The 15,844-nt window shown below is 44.1% G+C and overlaps 1 protein-coding gene across 1 annotated transcript in view; it reads right to left on the reverse strand.

The window, feature by feature from the left end:
• LOC111171714 (aldehyde oxidase 1) overlaps positions 1-15,844 on the reverse strand; it is a 61,735-nt gene that overhangs the window by 7,405 nt on the left and 38,486 nt on the right. Inside the window, exons 23-29 of the mRNA XM_022567369.3 lie at positions 13,119-13,205; positions 12,088-12,279; positions 9,698-9,925; positions 4,468-4,563; positions 2,400-2,528; positions 1,635-1,709; positions 184-236 (exon numbers count right to left, since the gene is read on the reverse strand). Coding sequence (XP_022423077.2) covers positions 184-236; positions 1,635-1,709; positions 2,400-2,528; positions 4,468-4,563; positions 9,698-9,925; positions 12,088-12,279; positions 13,119-13,205 — 860 coding nt within the window. The remainder of the gene's footprint in view (positions 1-183; positions 237-1,634; positions 1,710-2,399; positions 2,529-4,467; positions 4,564-9,697; positions 9,926-12,087; positions 12,280-13,118; positions 13,206-15,844) is intronic.

Consider the following 15,844-nt stretch of genomic DNA (forward strand, 5'->3'; position numbering starts at 1 on the left):
CTGTGTCTATTTTTTCCCAGGCTTTCTGGAAATTTGGATTAAGTAGCACCTAATTGTTCTTTATAACAGTGGGTTAACACAAGGTACAAAATCATTTTTTGCCAAAATGGCAAACAGAAATGAAACCTCCCCTCAAGATACCGCTGCCATTTTCCATAGCATGCGATTGAAAGGACGATTTACCTGAAGTATCCAGTAGCTGAAAGACTAATGCTTTCATCAAAAGCAGCCTGTGCCTGGGAAAGAAGAATACAACGTGATGCGATAAAGATGTCTAAAGTAAGAATCACTCGAGACTTCAGTATTAATTTTACTCTGTGTTAAATAAAGTGATCAGTAGTAAAAACTAGGAAGGACCAAGTTTAATTTATTCCTTTCAGCATTTTCCATCTCTATAGGCATTTATGGTTCACTGCTTGTAGGAATAGCATTTGTTCAATGCATATCATCATAATAAATGACTCCCATGGTATGTTACACTTATAAATTGGACTGTTGGGGGCAACACATGTTCTGCTTATGAAGAATTTCACTCAGTCACCTGGAAAGACTTAGCCTATTAACACAGAACATTTCAGGAAAAAATGGGTGGTCAGACATTTAATTTTAATATCATGTATCCATAACAGACTTAGGAGAGGGGTACAATACACCAAAAGGCTTCTCCTGACTCTGCAGTGTACACAGTTGACTAAGATACAAAATGATGCCCCCAAGTCTGAGAAAGAAAAATGTGAGAAGTGCAACCATTACAGAGGAAAGTGGGCTGAATGACAGCATTTTCTGATGGTGGAGGACTGACTCTCTTGCACTGCATCTCTGTCCATCCTTCTCCAACCAGACTCTCCCAGGAAGCACTGGGCAAAGGGCAGAAATAAATATGCCCAGAAAGGATTGAGAGCTCCTATAAATATGAATTATAGAATGAATCCTAACTCTATGGAATAGCAGGAACCATTTCTAAGTAAGACTCTCCAATGTTATTTCCTCCACACCAGTGCTTTAATATGACTTGACATCCTAGAACTGTCAGCCTTCAGTGGGTATCCATTCCACACCACCTGGTACTTTAGAACCTGTTACTCTGAAAAGTTTCCTAGTTGCCTTTAGAATGTGTGTCTTCTCATCCAATTAGATTTTAGGTAGATGAAAGGAAGCAGTTGAATATTTCCATTCCATTTAGTGCCTACTACTTGCTGACTATATACCCAAATGGCTTGGTTTCCTCTGTCTAAAGGGCGCTTATATGATTTTTACTTTTATAAAAGGATTCTAGCGTTATCTTCCAATTTCAGGAACAGGGGAACCCCCCAAAAAAGAACAAATGGATGGACTGCTATTATCTAGAAAATACCTAGATTCCTTAGGAAGAAACATTAATTAATTCTTGATTAAAACAAGAGTTCTGGACACAAGAACCATCTTTTCTCTAATAGAGAATTGTCCCAGATGTAGGAGTTCCTCCATCATGCTGTGATAATATCTCCACATGCCGAGAGCCAAAGGCTTCTATTGATCATGATGTAACTGCAGTACCTTTTGATGTGCCCTTTCTACTGGTATTTGATTCACACGTCTCACTCTCCTCTCTCCTTTTTCCCTAACATACAACACAAAGTAACAGCGGTTCTCACCCAGTCCTTCCAAGTGCCTCCAGGATTCTTGCTGATGATGGGTTCAAGGCGTTTTAGAAGAGTTTGACAAGCGTCCTAGGGATTATTTTTTAGTTAAAATTATGACCATAATGTCACGAGAACAACAATTTCAAAAACACACTATTATGTGCTGTTATATAGGCTTATTTAAGAGGAGAAGGAAGACACCAACCCCGTAAGAGGTGGGGTGAAAGGTCTCATGGGGTTGGGGGTGAAGCATGAGCTGGTCTTAAAGACAGACCGCCTGGGATGGGGGCCGTGTAAGCCCTGCTAAGCGGTCAGGACTTAACAGAAAAGCTGTTGATAAACCACCGGTCACTGTTTTTAAGCACAGCACGGTCAGATTTATTTTGTGGGAAAGCTTTCCCTGGCTGCAGGAAGCCAGAGTGAAAGGCAATGAAGCTGGGGTGGACAGACAGAGGCTCGCGATGGCCCTGACAAGAGGCGCAAGTTTGAACCAAAGCAGCCGTGGTACTGCAACCTGGAACTGGAAAGAGACATTTCTGAGTAGAACTGATAAGGCTTGGGGACCAGTGAGCTTTCAGGAGTGAGGGAGAAAGGAGGTGGCATCTCCCGCTCAGGAGAGTGGCCAGTCCTGACACTGACTGAGCCCCCGACTGGGGGAAGGCGCAGTTTTCCCCAAGAGGGCGTGGGAAGGAGACAAGACTGGGTTGATTTGCAACATCTTCTGAGCTCCAGCCTTGACGGGGTTCATGATTTGGGTGCCACTGCAACGATTTTTACCTTTACTGCCAACCCATTGAGATCGGCCACCACGGAGCCTCCAGAGATGTTTGCGTTAGGGACGGTTTCTGTGCTTGTTCCCCGAAGGTGGATGTTGGACAATGGCATCCTTAATTCACGACTGGCCACCTGGATTTTGGAAGAGATCTTCTTTCACTTTTCTTTGGTTAGTCATAGACCCGTGCACTTAGCATACGATAGCATGTGTGTGGAACACCCCCATGCCCAACTGGAACAAGTGGCAGGACCACGAATTCTTCCAGCCACAAGAAGTTCCTCTTGTCTAAGACCCTGTAGCTAGTCTGGCGCCCCAGCCCTGAGCACACTTTCTTGTTCTTTGACTTTCTTTTGTGCAACAGCACCAGGAAGAGGAGGTGAGGCCCCAAGCCAAGGCAGGAAGAAATGTTTCATGTTTTCATCATCATGAAATCAGCACCTTCAAGGCCCCTCCTACCTCTGCACTCTGCAAAATCCTAGCAAATCTGACTTCATCAGAGAGGAGATGCCTTATGCACATTTCTGGAGATGCTCCAGGAAGAGAGCATTTCTGAGAAAGGACAATGGCTTTGTTAAAGCAGCTGCACCAACCGGAGATGCCAGAAGTACATGGTGCCAGCGCCACTGGCCAACGTAAGGACTTAGCTGGCTGCTAGGTTCTTCCTTTGTGTTTAACGATGGGGCAAAATCATACTACTCATCTCGGCTGGTCCCACATTCTCTTTCCTGCTAGCAGTATGGCTTAGTTGAGTTTGTCCACAGTTACCACAGGGGCATACGGCATACAGAGCCCTCCCCATCACTGGCTTTCAGAAGACCGCCTACACAAAGTGCATAGGCTTAGAAAAGAAAGGTTTCTGGCGGCCCAACAAGGAAAACACAGAAGTCTCACCCCAGAAAGGGGGACAGGTATGACCACACAATTCTCAAACAAGTGATAACATGAAATAAAACATATATTCAGCACCTCTATGATCAGAAAAGTGCAAATTAAAGCAATAATGAGATACTTTCCTCTATTAAATAGATAATTTAATAGAGGAAATAATTATAAGTTTTTAAATGATAAAAGCTTATATATTTTTAAATTATAATTTAAGTTTTTTTTTTAAACAATCCATAATGTAACATGTTGGGTAGTGGTGAAATGTGATGGATACTTTCTGGAAAACAATTTGATAACGTGGCAAGTGACTTAAGATATATTCTGTGACCCAGTAATTCCATTCCTGGAATTTATTTTTTAAAAAAATCACTGGTTTGATCACAGGTTTATGGACAAAAATTTCACTGAAGTGTTCAGCAATTGGGGATGGCTAAATAAATTATACAGACATATACATGCAGCATTAAAAATCATGATTGTAAAGAATTCTTAATGACAGGAGGAAATGGTCACTCTATATAAGGATAGGTGAAAATCCAGGATATAAAATTATATAAAAAGAATGCCAGTGATGTTTTGAAAAAGAAAAAATGTCAAAATAGAGAGACCCCAAAACAGTGATTATTGCTAAGTGGTATAATTGTGCAGGGTTTTCTAAAATAATGTTTGCCTTTCAAATGTTTTATAATCTGTAATATTACAATAACTAGCAAAATAGAAACAGTAGCTAAAAATTATTCTAAAATAATTGAGCGAAAAGAAAACTGGTAGTTCGGTTAGAAATATCAAACGTGTTTTATACTATCAGTTGTTCAGAGTCCTTACTATAAAAAGGGCAAGAAATAACGCAATACATCAGAATTTCTAAATCTTTTTATTGCCCAGCAAAGGTTCAAAAAAGACAACACACTTGTTAATATATCCAAAGGAAAGCAGCAAATGACCATACAACCTTCTTTAGCAGTAAGACAACCAGAGGCAATTCTACCACATTCTTTTAGGAGGGTCAGTTACAAAACTGGCTTGTTTACCCAGTTTCTGTGAATAGCTTAGCAGTTGAAGTAGTCAAAGCTAAAGTGTCCTATCCTTTTTATTTGGGAACAGAAGATGTACACTCCAGGTTTCTCTCTCCTACACATATCTACAAGCACACATCCGACTTAACCCAATTATCTGCATTCTTACCTGAATCATTTTAGTGTGGACCCCCTGCCCCATTTCAATTCCACCATGAGTCACCAGCACAGACCCGTCTAGATAAATGTGAACCAGGGCAGCAGCCTAAGCAAAAAAGATGAAAACAGTTGCCGCGATCTTTTTGATTGACATTGTCACATATCTTGTCAATTAGAAAACCTTTTCCCTGTAAAGCATCCCCTCCCTCCTTTCCACATCTGCCAAAATAAACGCAGACCCTTTCCCCATTGCCCTGAGAGCACTGAGCAGAGCCAGGGCAAGGCAGGGACAGGTGCTGCCTCATGATCGTCCCACAAGAGGCCAGCCTGTCGCTGGATGGCTGTGAGTCTGGGGCAGGATTAGGCTGCTTACGCTATTTCCTCAGTAGAACAGCTGAGCGCCCTGGTACCTTCAAGGATCCCCCCTACCCAGGGCGGAACAATAATCTGGATTTGGGTGTTTTGGGGGAGAGGGTGTCGTCAGTTTTAAATGCAGAGTTATGTATAGATAGTTTGGGGAAGAAGGAAGACTTGTTTACATGAACACTTATCCCCATAGTTGTAGGTATGTTATAGAGAAGCAAAAATAAAAATCCAAATAAGATGGGGCAGATAGACATTACTTTTTTGCTGCAAAATGAGCTAAGCCCTCCCTCAATCATCTTGGCTCAGAGTTATAGGGCTTTAGAGTTCGAAGAGAACTTCGAAGTAATCTTATCTAACTGCACAGCTCCCACAGGAATACAGAAGGAACCAAACAGCTAACATAGAATAAAAGGCTGCTGTGGTCAGAAACACCCAGGCTCTAAGCTAAGCATGTTTTACAGTCGATAGGAATGTGCCTTCTTGCCAAGTCTGCTTGTGCTAAACTAGGGGGTATGGAGATGGGCCAGGAGACTGAGATATCCCAGGAGACTGCAGAAAATGTGAATGGCGTCTTCACTTTGAGTCTCCAGTATACGAGCAATATTAACAGCATATGGTCCTAGAGAAAAATGCTTCTACTGGTTCCACTGTGATTCAGGGGGTCTCCAAGGCACACCTCTACTGCTGCTCAACTGGGAAGTGCCAGCCTCCTAGATGTAGTCTAGGCCAGCCAGGGGTCACCAAAAGCTATCGGCTAGGTTTCTTAATATCTAAGCTTCTATGCAGAGTGGCATAATAATCTAGGATTTGTAAAGGCAGGTCTTCAGAAAATTCTGGTAACAAGCTAATTTCCATTTAATGAAGCTAAAATTTTTAAGCCTTGCTTTACTCACTTAGATTACTTATAAACAACCCTGGTCAGAAGTGAAAGTCAAAGGAACTGCATGTCAGTCACCAGATATGCCCAAGGAAAGGCGTGCATTCCTAGATCGATTCTTTGCCCACCAGAAGGAACTTTAGAGCCACCTGTGGGCCATGGGCTACACTTGGAGAGCTGCCTCTACTGGCATCCAAAGGTTCACACTACTCTAGCAAATGACACGCAGAAGCCTCTAGCATTCCAAATCAGGCACTTTGACAGTGAAAATGGGCTCTATTTACCTGGTCAGCTGGTATAAACTAGGGATGTATTGAGAAAATGGGGACATAGGAGCACTTTCTCTGAGGACAAAGGCACCTACACTCACAGCCCAAGGGAGGATCTTAGAACCTTAGGAAAGGCATCGTTGCCATAATAGTCATATCCAAGTGGGGAGTCATATCCTTGGGGAGATCCAGCAGTGCACGTTTTACACTCTGTTGACATATCAGTCCTGGTAACACTGTCTTGTGCTCCTGGTCATTTATTCTCTAAACAATAAAGGTAAGGAGTGACATCCTCTACAGAGCACCCGGGGAGGGCTGCCCAGGGGTTATGCACCAGACGGCAGGGGATGCCAGCTGCAGCGGCTGCTCCTGGGCTCCATTCTAAGGCACCTCTTTGTCCTCTGCTGGAATGTAAGCCCCCTGAAAGGAAAGTCCATGTCCTAAGGCATCCTTTGCAAAGCAACATAGTAACTCACGAGTAGTAAGTACTCAATAAAAGTTTGATAAATGAATTGGCAACAGCATAGCCATTTAATCTGTTCCTTAAGCTTGTAGACACTCTATTTGGCCTCCTTGGCTCTGCCAGCAATTCAGAAGTTGCTTGTGGGTGAAATGTGTGACTGGCACATGTGATTGAACTACAAGTACAGTGGATTCTGCATTTCATCACGTGTGACCCCACTGGCAGCAGCGCTCTGCCTGTGTGTCCAGGGCAGCATTTCTGTCCGAGACTGCTGAGTAACTTGTCCCATGTGCTGCTGCAGTCTTCCTGGGCCACTTAAAATGTCGAATTCGGTTCAGTTAAGTGGCACCACCGGATGGCTCATTGTTAGCGCCAGAAAAGATAATTCTGCAAAGCTGCATCTACGAAATCAGCACAACTGGCACGTGGGAACAGATGGTTGTCCAATATAAACTTGGAACTTAGTCTGTGAAATTTAAGTCCTCAAGCAATGACTGCTGGTGTTGGTGAGACATGAGCTTTGACCCAACAGATTCCCAAAATGTCTCAGCCATTCAAACGTTTGAGTTCCTCTTCTGTGCCAGGTGCCGTATGAAGGCACTGGGAATACAGAGGTTCATTAGATACTGTGCGCACTTCAGTGCTCTGTCTAGGAATTAAATATAATGCAGGTGAGGCATGTTTGACACCCTCAGCTGTTGGGAGCACAGTCTTGAAGTCAAGTCCTTGTTCTACCACTCACTAGCTGGATGTCCTTCCGTAGGAGAGCACACCTCTGTGGGCTTCAGCTCCCCCTTCTATGAAACAGAATCACACCAGCCAACAGAGGGGAGATAGGGCTTAAATCAAGTGGGAAATTGCAAATCACCCAGCCTAGGGCCGTAGACGCAGAAGGTGCTCTAGTTCCCCCCTCCATCTGGTTTACTTCAGAACAGAGGCTTTCAGCGTATGGCTTCCAGGAAGCAGCCTGAGTGATCTCAAACTCCTCAATTCAACTCTGCAATTCAGCCCTAAGCAAATGTTTTAAGCACAGAAGCTGGTTTCCAGGCAAGGATGGGAGGGGATGGTGGTGGTGGGGAAGGCGTCTCAGGAGCCTTTGAGAATGAATTTGTGCTGCTGGCTGTTGTCTAGTTTCTTCCCAGCTGAGCTGAATCCCACCTCAGTTCCCCCCAGAAGGTGCTATGGGGAAGCAGCTTGATGTAGCTGACAAAGCACAGCTTCTGGAGCCTCTGAGACCTGAGTTCTATCACCGGCCCTGCCTCTCACCAGCTGTGGGATTCTGGACAAGTTATTTAAGCTCTCTGAGCCTCAGTTTCTCATCATTAACATAAGGTTACAAATCTTATAGGTTGCCCTGAGGGCTGAATGAGATAAAATCTAAAAGAACTTACAACATAGTAGGTGCTCAGTAATTATCGTTAATTTTTATCTACTTTTTGAGAAATTTCTGATGAGGGAAATGGGACAGAACTAGTCTCCTGTGGAGGCCAGGTATTAAGTAATGGCAACCATTGAATAGAGACAGCCTGCCATGTCTACCCACAGCCTAACGCCCCCAAATTTCCAGAAGATTCATATACAATGGAAATTGTTTTCTGCATGATCCTGGTCGGTGTACTCAAGGACAGATGGCCCAGACTGACCTCTTTGCTGGCCGCTGGCTGATCAGTTTGCCCCAAAACTATATACAAAGAGTCACTGCTCGCTAACCCTTTTCTAGGGATAGTTTTCCCCCTTCCTTTCCTTTTTAATAACCTTGTTTTTGCCTTTATTCCTCAACCACAGCCTCTTGACTCTCTCATCTGAGTAAATTGTAGGCAGATGACTAAACAACATCTGTGCTGTTTTGCCATCGTAAACAGGAGAGGCACAGGAAGGCTGCACTCAGATCGCCACTGTGTTGTTATATGCCCCTCTGCGTTAACCCACCTACAATCAAAGCTGCATGAAAACGTTCTGGTGATTTCATCGAGGCTGAGTCAGGATAGATGGGTGAATGATGGGTGTGGAAATGGGGGGAGGGCCTTCCTGCCTGCTTTTCCTGGCCTCCGCATCACACGGCCTACACACTAGTGCTCTTCACGGCCCCACCCCCACTTATCCCTATTCTGTCAGCGCTCAAAACACACACCTGCCGTACCTTCTTCACGGTTCAGCCAAAGTGAACTCTGCGAAGGGGAGGGACTACAGTTTTGAGGGCTCTGCCACCTCATCCACATGTATGTACAGATACACATACGGACACGTAAGAACATAGGGAACAGGGTTCCCACGTCCCTGCTGTACAATGAGCGACAATAAAGACCACCAGCTGTTCGGGGTAAGTCCCACTCAAGAATGAAGAGCTGGAACCTGCAAGTGAGGTTTAGCAACCGAGCAGGGAATTCATTTAATCAATTCAAGAAAGTAAACAACAAGAATAGATTTTCAGGACTTCCCTGGTGGCGCAGTGGTTAAGAATCTGCCTGCCAATGCAGGGGACACGGGTTCGAGCCCTGGGCTGGGAAGATCCCACATGCCGCGGAGCAGCTAAGCCCGTGCACCACAACTACTGAGCCCGTGTGCTGCAACTACTGAAGCCTATGCACCTAGAGCCCATGCTCTGCAACAAGAGAAGCCACCGCAATGAGAAGCCCGCGCACCGCAACAGAGTAGCCTCCGCTCGCCCCAACTAGAGAAAGCCCACGTGCAGCAACAGGATCCAACACAGCCAAAAATAAATAAATAAATTTATTAAAAAAAAGAATAGATTTTCAGTCCTCCCCGTGATACCTTTAACGGCTATAAAGTGAAAAAAAACTTCTACGATTGTTTGAAAAGATATTTAAATGATTTATTTTTCTGGATGTAATTTTCCCCAGCCCACCAAAAATGGGAGGAGCACCGAGTGCCTTGCAGCTTCCTGTTACTATTCCATTTCCGGTTTCTATCTCACAGAATCAGAGTAGCTGAAGAGGAGTCTTGGGGGTCATTGGTCCCCACCCTTATTTTATACTTAAGTGATATGGGCCCACAGTGAGCTAATTCAGCTGTTCAATTCCAAGGCCAGGAATAGGTGCTGGGTCTCCCAATTTCCCAGCAAGAATGCTTGTCACCAACCCTGGGGAAGTGGGCAAAGTAGCTCTTGTCTCCTCTGGAGAAAAACTAGCTGGACGGAGCACAGCTTTGGGGAAGTTGAACAATTAGATATTGCAACCATATGGCTAATCCACCTTAATGGAAAGTTTCCTCAACACCTTTTGATTTGTCTGTTTGGAGAACTGACCTGACCAGCAGCAACTGATCCAAGGCCGACAGGAAACTTCAGGGGGACCACTGCCAGCCCCTTCTTCTTCCAGCAATTCTCCGAGTTGAATTTTTCTACAGCTGCTTTCCTTAGGGCGTAGGAAGACATGGCCATGCATTCTTTCCAACACTGGATCAGGTTCTTGGCATTAATCTCTTGTTTGTAGGGTGTTTGATCAATTTCCTTATACATGTTTATCGTTCGGACCTACAAAAGAGAAGGAGATCAAAAGGGTTGGTGGGGCACTAGGCACATAGTCTCTCCCACCCACTGTCCTCCTAGTCAAATTCTGCTCATCACAGAAAACCCAAACTGAGTTCAATCTACTCCTTGCTGAAGCCTTTCCCAACACATAACATCTTCCTCTTCCTCTACTCAGAGCCTCTATCAAATGTGTTAGCACTTATATGCCTTCGATGCCACTCTTGTGTAAGTCCAGAGGAAGGACTCCTTTCCTCATATTTCTTATATAACTCAACAGTGCAGTCCAGGTACACTGTGGACACTTAATTCCAGTTGTACCTGTGAGTATCTGTTGAAAGGTAATGCTGAATTTAATTCCAGGCTACATGATCCGTGTGATTTCAATTTTCAGATGCTGAGGCAAGAGAAGACCACTCACTTCCAAACAGGAAACTAAGAAAGTTTGTTTAAATATAGCCCATAACTAGGATGAAAAGACAATTAAGTGATTCTATCCCAGGATGTCTGAAGCAGAGTAGAATTCTTCCTGAATTCCCAGAAATTGGTGACTAAGGCACCCAGCTGAGAACAAAAGGTCAAGTACTTCACATTCTCAGCTGAGAAAACTCTCAGCAGTTGAGGCCAGCCCTCTCCCCAAGCTGACAGGGGTCATTACAGACATATCTTCTTCCCATCTCCCCCTCCAAAAAGTCCCAGATCATTATAAAAGGATGACTGGAAATTAGTGAGCTGTGCCATTTGGGGGAAGGTGGTTTTTTTTTGTTTTGGGGGGTTTTAAAAAATATTTATTTATTTATTTGGCTGTGCTGGGTCTTAGTTGTGGCACACGGGATCTTTAGTTGCGGCACGCGGGATCCTTAGTTGCGGCATGCGGCACCTAGTTCCCTGACCAGGGATCAAACCCAGATGCCCTCCATTGGGAGTGTGGATCTTAACCACTGGACCACCAGGGAAATCCCTGCTGTGGTGTTTTTTGTTTTTTGTTTTTTTTGCGGTATGCGGGCCTCTCCCGTTGCGGAGCACAGGCTCCAGACACGCAGGCTCAGTGGCCATGGCTCACGGGCCCAGCCGTTCCGCAGCATGTGGGATCTTCCTGGACCAGGGCACGAACCCATGTCCCCTGCATCGGCAGGCAGACTCTCAACCACTGCGCCATCAGGGAAGTCCCCTGCTGTGGTGTTTTGAAGGATGGCTACTCTCTCCTCCATCTTCTCTGGGGATGAAGGGAGGTCATTAGCTGATCCTCCTCCTAGTGCTACCAATGTGACAGCACATCTGGGAAAGAGGCCATGGTGAGACAGCCAGGAAGGGAGGGGCAAGGCCCCCCCCCCCCCAAGTTCAAGAGACATAAAGATGATGGCTCCTGTCTATGGTCACAAATTCTAGTGCTGGTGGGGGCGGGAAGGAGGTAGATGAATCAGGGACTGGGGCTTTCCATGGATGGCTGCAGCATGGGGCCAAGAGGTGTGGGCTTCAGGGGATGCTGCGTGAGGGGCCAGCTGAGGGTCAGTTGGAGATTTAATGCTTGCAGGGGACTGTCAATTTCTGAGAGGGCTGGCAGAAATGGAGCCCGGAGACAACATACTTGAAAAGTGGCTTCATCTAACCAAGAAGAGGACAGAGAGCTTGCTGGGAGAAGTCAGCTGGGGAGATGCTGTCTGTTTTCCCTGGTCCTCACGGGAGGGAGAAGGGGGCAGACGGCACACCTTCTGCCCACCCTAACTCTACTCCAGGATCCTGGGAAGGGAACCGATCTTGTTAATGAATGAAATTGGGACCAAGACTTAAAGAACAGAAAGGAGGCCATTTTAGTAACTGAAATGACTCAGATGACAGCTCCCTAAGATGTTAAGGAAGCAGAGGAAAGAAGGGTTTGACAGAACTTATTAGTAGCAGTTATACTTCTAACCCATGGAGACTTCTCACTAACAATGAATCCAGAGTTCACTTCTCAATACCCTCTGCCCCAGGATTTTTGAGGACCCCGAGTAAGACAAGGACCCCTGAACTCTGAAGTCCTGCTCTGTGTTAACTAGTTAGCTGGGTTACCTCCAGCAAATCATGTAGCCCCTATGGACCACAAATTCCTCAACATGAAGACTCCCAGTGGCCCTCCCACCTCTAAAATTCACTATCTTTTGTCTGTGAAACTAATTCAGTTTTACCTTCTCAGGAGACAACCCGCATTTGGCTGCAACTTCCGTGATACAGGATTCGGTGATCAGCCCTGTCTGAGGAAAGCCAAACCCTCGCAAAGCCGTGTTGGACGGAAGGTTGGTTCTGCACGCCCACGCCCGACAGCGCAGGTTGGGAAACTTGTAGGCATTTTCCATTTTCAGAAGTCCCATCTCTATCATCTGGGGAAATCCAGAGTTGATGTGATGAGACCTCATCCTTCTGCACCTGTTTTACCATCCTGAGACTTCGGACCAAAATCAGGCCAGAAATGACCTACGTCACATCAAACATGCTAACCTTGACCCATGTCTCAAATTAAATGCATTTTTACTGTAAAATGATTTTTAAAGGTTTGAATAATTTTTTTTGAAATCATTACTTTTACATTTTCACATTAGGGCTAATGCATTTTTCCCCAGGTTTTAAAAATTTCCAAAAGCCTTTGAAGCATTCATAGGCCCTCTCAGTCTACAGAATGTAGACTCTCTCTCAGTTTACAGAATAAAATATCCTGAAAAACAGGAAAAAAAATGCTGGTATTTGGCCTAATGCATTTGTTCTCAACCAGGGGCAATTTTCCCCTCTTCCTTCCTGGGACATTTGCCAATGTCTGGAGATATTTTGGGTTGTTAGGTCTGGAGGGTGGCTGTGCCACTGACACATACTGGATAGAAGCCAATGATACTGAGGGACCTCTTATAGTGCACAGGGCGGACCTACAGCAAAGAATTATCCATTTCAAAACATGAGTGGGGTCAAGGTGAAGGTCTAATCCTTGCATCTGGGAAAAGAGCTCTAAGTTTGGGAAACACAGAGACAACACACAGATGCAGACTTGGCCAGTATCTCTGGGCTCACCCTGGGGGCACCAGTAAGTAACATGAGTCTACTTGCTCCCTGCATTGCGAATCTTTACGCTTTTATAATTAAATATTATTTAACTACTGAACATTTTTCTGAATTAAATAATTTTATGTAACACTTTCCAGAATGTGAATTTGCTCATTAAAACACTTACAAGTAATGACTCATCCAGGGAGGCACCTCCATTGCTATAATGCTCCACATCCAGGGCCAAGATTCTGCCATCGTTCATGAATCCAGCCTGGGGAAAGAGAATGGACCTTTGATACTGGTTCTGGGGACCAAGTCTCTCTAAAGTTTACTCTGTCACTTGTGAACCCTCTACATATAGATGAAAAATTTTATGACATTAGATTTGACAATTTCTTGGATAAGACACCAAAAGCATAAGCAACAAAAGAAAAAATAGATAAATTGGACTATATCAAAATTTAAAACTTCCCAGTATCAAAGGATACGATCAACAGAGTGAAAAGGCAATCCAGAGAATGGGAGAAAATATTTGCAAACCATATATCTGATAAGGGGTTAATATCTGGGATGTATAAAGAACTCCTACAACTCAACAACAAAAAGCCCCAAACAACCTGATTAAAAAGTAGACAAAGGACTTGAATAGACACTTCTCCAATGAAAATATACAAAATGGGTAACAAGCACATGAAAAGATGCTCGGCATCACTAATAATTAGGGAAATGCCAATCAAAGCCGTAAGATACCACCTCACATCCATTAGAATAGCTACTATAGCAAAAAAAAAAAAAAACCCAAAAAACAGAAACAAAACAATAAGTGTTGGTGCAGATGTGGAGAAACTGGAACCCTTGTGCACTCTTGGTGGGAAGGTAAAACGGTGCAGCTGGGTATTTATCCAAAGGAATTGAAGGCAGGATCTCAGGGAGATATATGTATACCCATGTTCACAGCAGCATTATTCACAAGGGGTAGAAGCAACTCAAGTGTCCATCAATAAATGAGTGGAGAAACAAAATATGGCATATACATACGATGGAATATTATTCAGCCAAAAAAAAGGAAGGAAAAAATTCTGACACATGCTACAACATGGATGAACTTTGTGGACATCATGCTAAGTGAAATAAGTCAGTCACAAAAGGACCAACACTGTATGGTTCTATTTATGTGAGGCACCCAAAGTAGTCAAATGCACAGAGACAGACAGTAGAATGGTGGTTTCCTGGGGCTGTTGGGAGAGGAAGGAGTGGGGAGTTATTGCTTAATGGGTACAGAGTTTCAGTTTTGCAAGGTGAAAAGAATTCCAGAGATGGATGGTGATGACTGCCCACCAGTGTGACTGTACATAATAACGCCACTGAACTGTACACTTAAACACGGTTAAGATAGTAAATTTTATGTTATGTGTATTTTGCCACAAATAAAAATAATAACAATAAAAAAGGAAGGATAGAGAAAGATATAAAAGCAAAACAAACACACAAAAAAACCCTCCTGTTTAATCTGTCACTACTGTTCAATCTTTTTTCTCCTCCTAAAGCAAATCAACTGCATATTTCTTGACCTCTTATGCTCACCATAAGTTCTTGAATTCTGACTCCCATCCTCATATTTCCACCAAAACCTTTTCCCCTAAAGCCAGCGATCTTCTAATCTCCAAATCTGGTGGCCTGCACATAATGGACTCTGCACATTTTTCTCATAGGGCCCAATTTCCTCACAATTCTCAGCGGCATTTGGTGTTGCTGGAGGTCTTTTAAATAAATATCTTCCTTGCTTTTAAGATGTATTCAATATTTCTGAACTTATTAAAGTTCATTTTGGGAATTCCCTGGTGCTCCAGTGGTTAGGACCCTGTGCTTTCATTGCTAGGGCCCGGGTTCGATCCCTGATCGGGGAACTAAGACCTCACAAGCCATGCAACGTAGCCAAAAATAATAATAATAATAATAATAAAAGTAAAGTTTATTTTAATGATTTTTGTTGACTGGAACCAAATGCAAACTGAAGTCAAGGGCATGAACTATGAATTCAGCAGTTTAAGTCTGAGTCCCGGTTCTGCCACTTAACCCACTCTGTGATCTCGGGCAAGTCATATAACCTCTCTGACTATCTGTGACCTGGCAATAAGTAAGGTAATGCAGGGAAAATCATAAGCCAGTGACTGAAACCTAGCAAGTATCCTAAATACTACTACTGTAAACATTATTAATATCATCTCCTGTCCTCATACTACCCTCCATCCGAACACATTATTTTCTCAAGGTTTTAATCATCACTACGCTGATGGTTTCTGTAACTTATAATCCAGTCTTTTCAATAAAGTCCCATATCGATGAAGGACATTTCCACTTCTAAATGTCCCACTGTCACTTCTTCTCCAAACACACAAATAAACTCATCCCTGTCCGTCTAGACTGTTTCCTCCTTCCAACTTGGCTCTTTCTATCAGAAACCTCCAAGGCATGTCTGTGGTTTTTATTCTCCACTATATTTTGCTAAGTTTGTCACCGAATTCTATTTTATTTTATCATAGCTCTTGGACCCATCTCTTTTTCTACATCTTCCTAGCGTAGCCAGACCCCAACTGCTTCCTGTCTGAAGGCATCAGCTGCCTCCAGGTGGTCTGCGTCCTCCCTCCTCGCTAGGCCGTCCTGCCCAGTGCCATCGTATTCTCCCCCACAAAGCGCCCATGTTTGGTTATGACACTTGACTGGTCAAGCATCTACTCAGTCTCACTGTATCTTATGAGATCAAGTTTAACCCCCCATCCTGGGATTCTCAGGCCACTCTGAGTCTGGCATCACCTAACCCAACCCCTCTTATTTCCCATTACTTTCCAGTAAGCGCTCTGTGCTCTTAATTCCCCTTCTCCCCTTACTCCTGCCCCTATCAAACAGGCC

The sequence above is a fragment of the Delphinapterus leucas genome, chromosome 8, assembly GCF_059928025.1.
Source record: "Delphinapterus leucas isolate spDelLeu-1000000601 "Yukka" chromosome 8, BTC_Dleu_Yukka2, whole genome shotgun sequence".
NCBI lineage: Eukaryota > Metazoa > Chordata > Mammalia > Artiodactyla > Monodontidae > Delphinapterus > Delphinapterus leucas.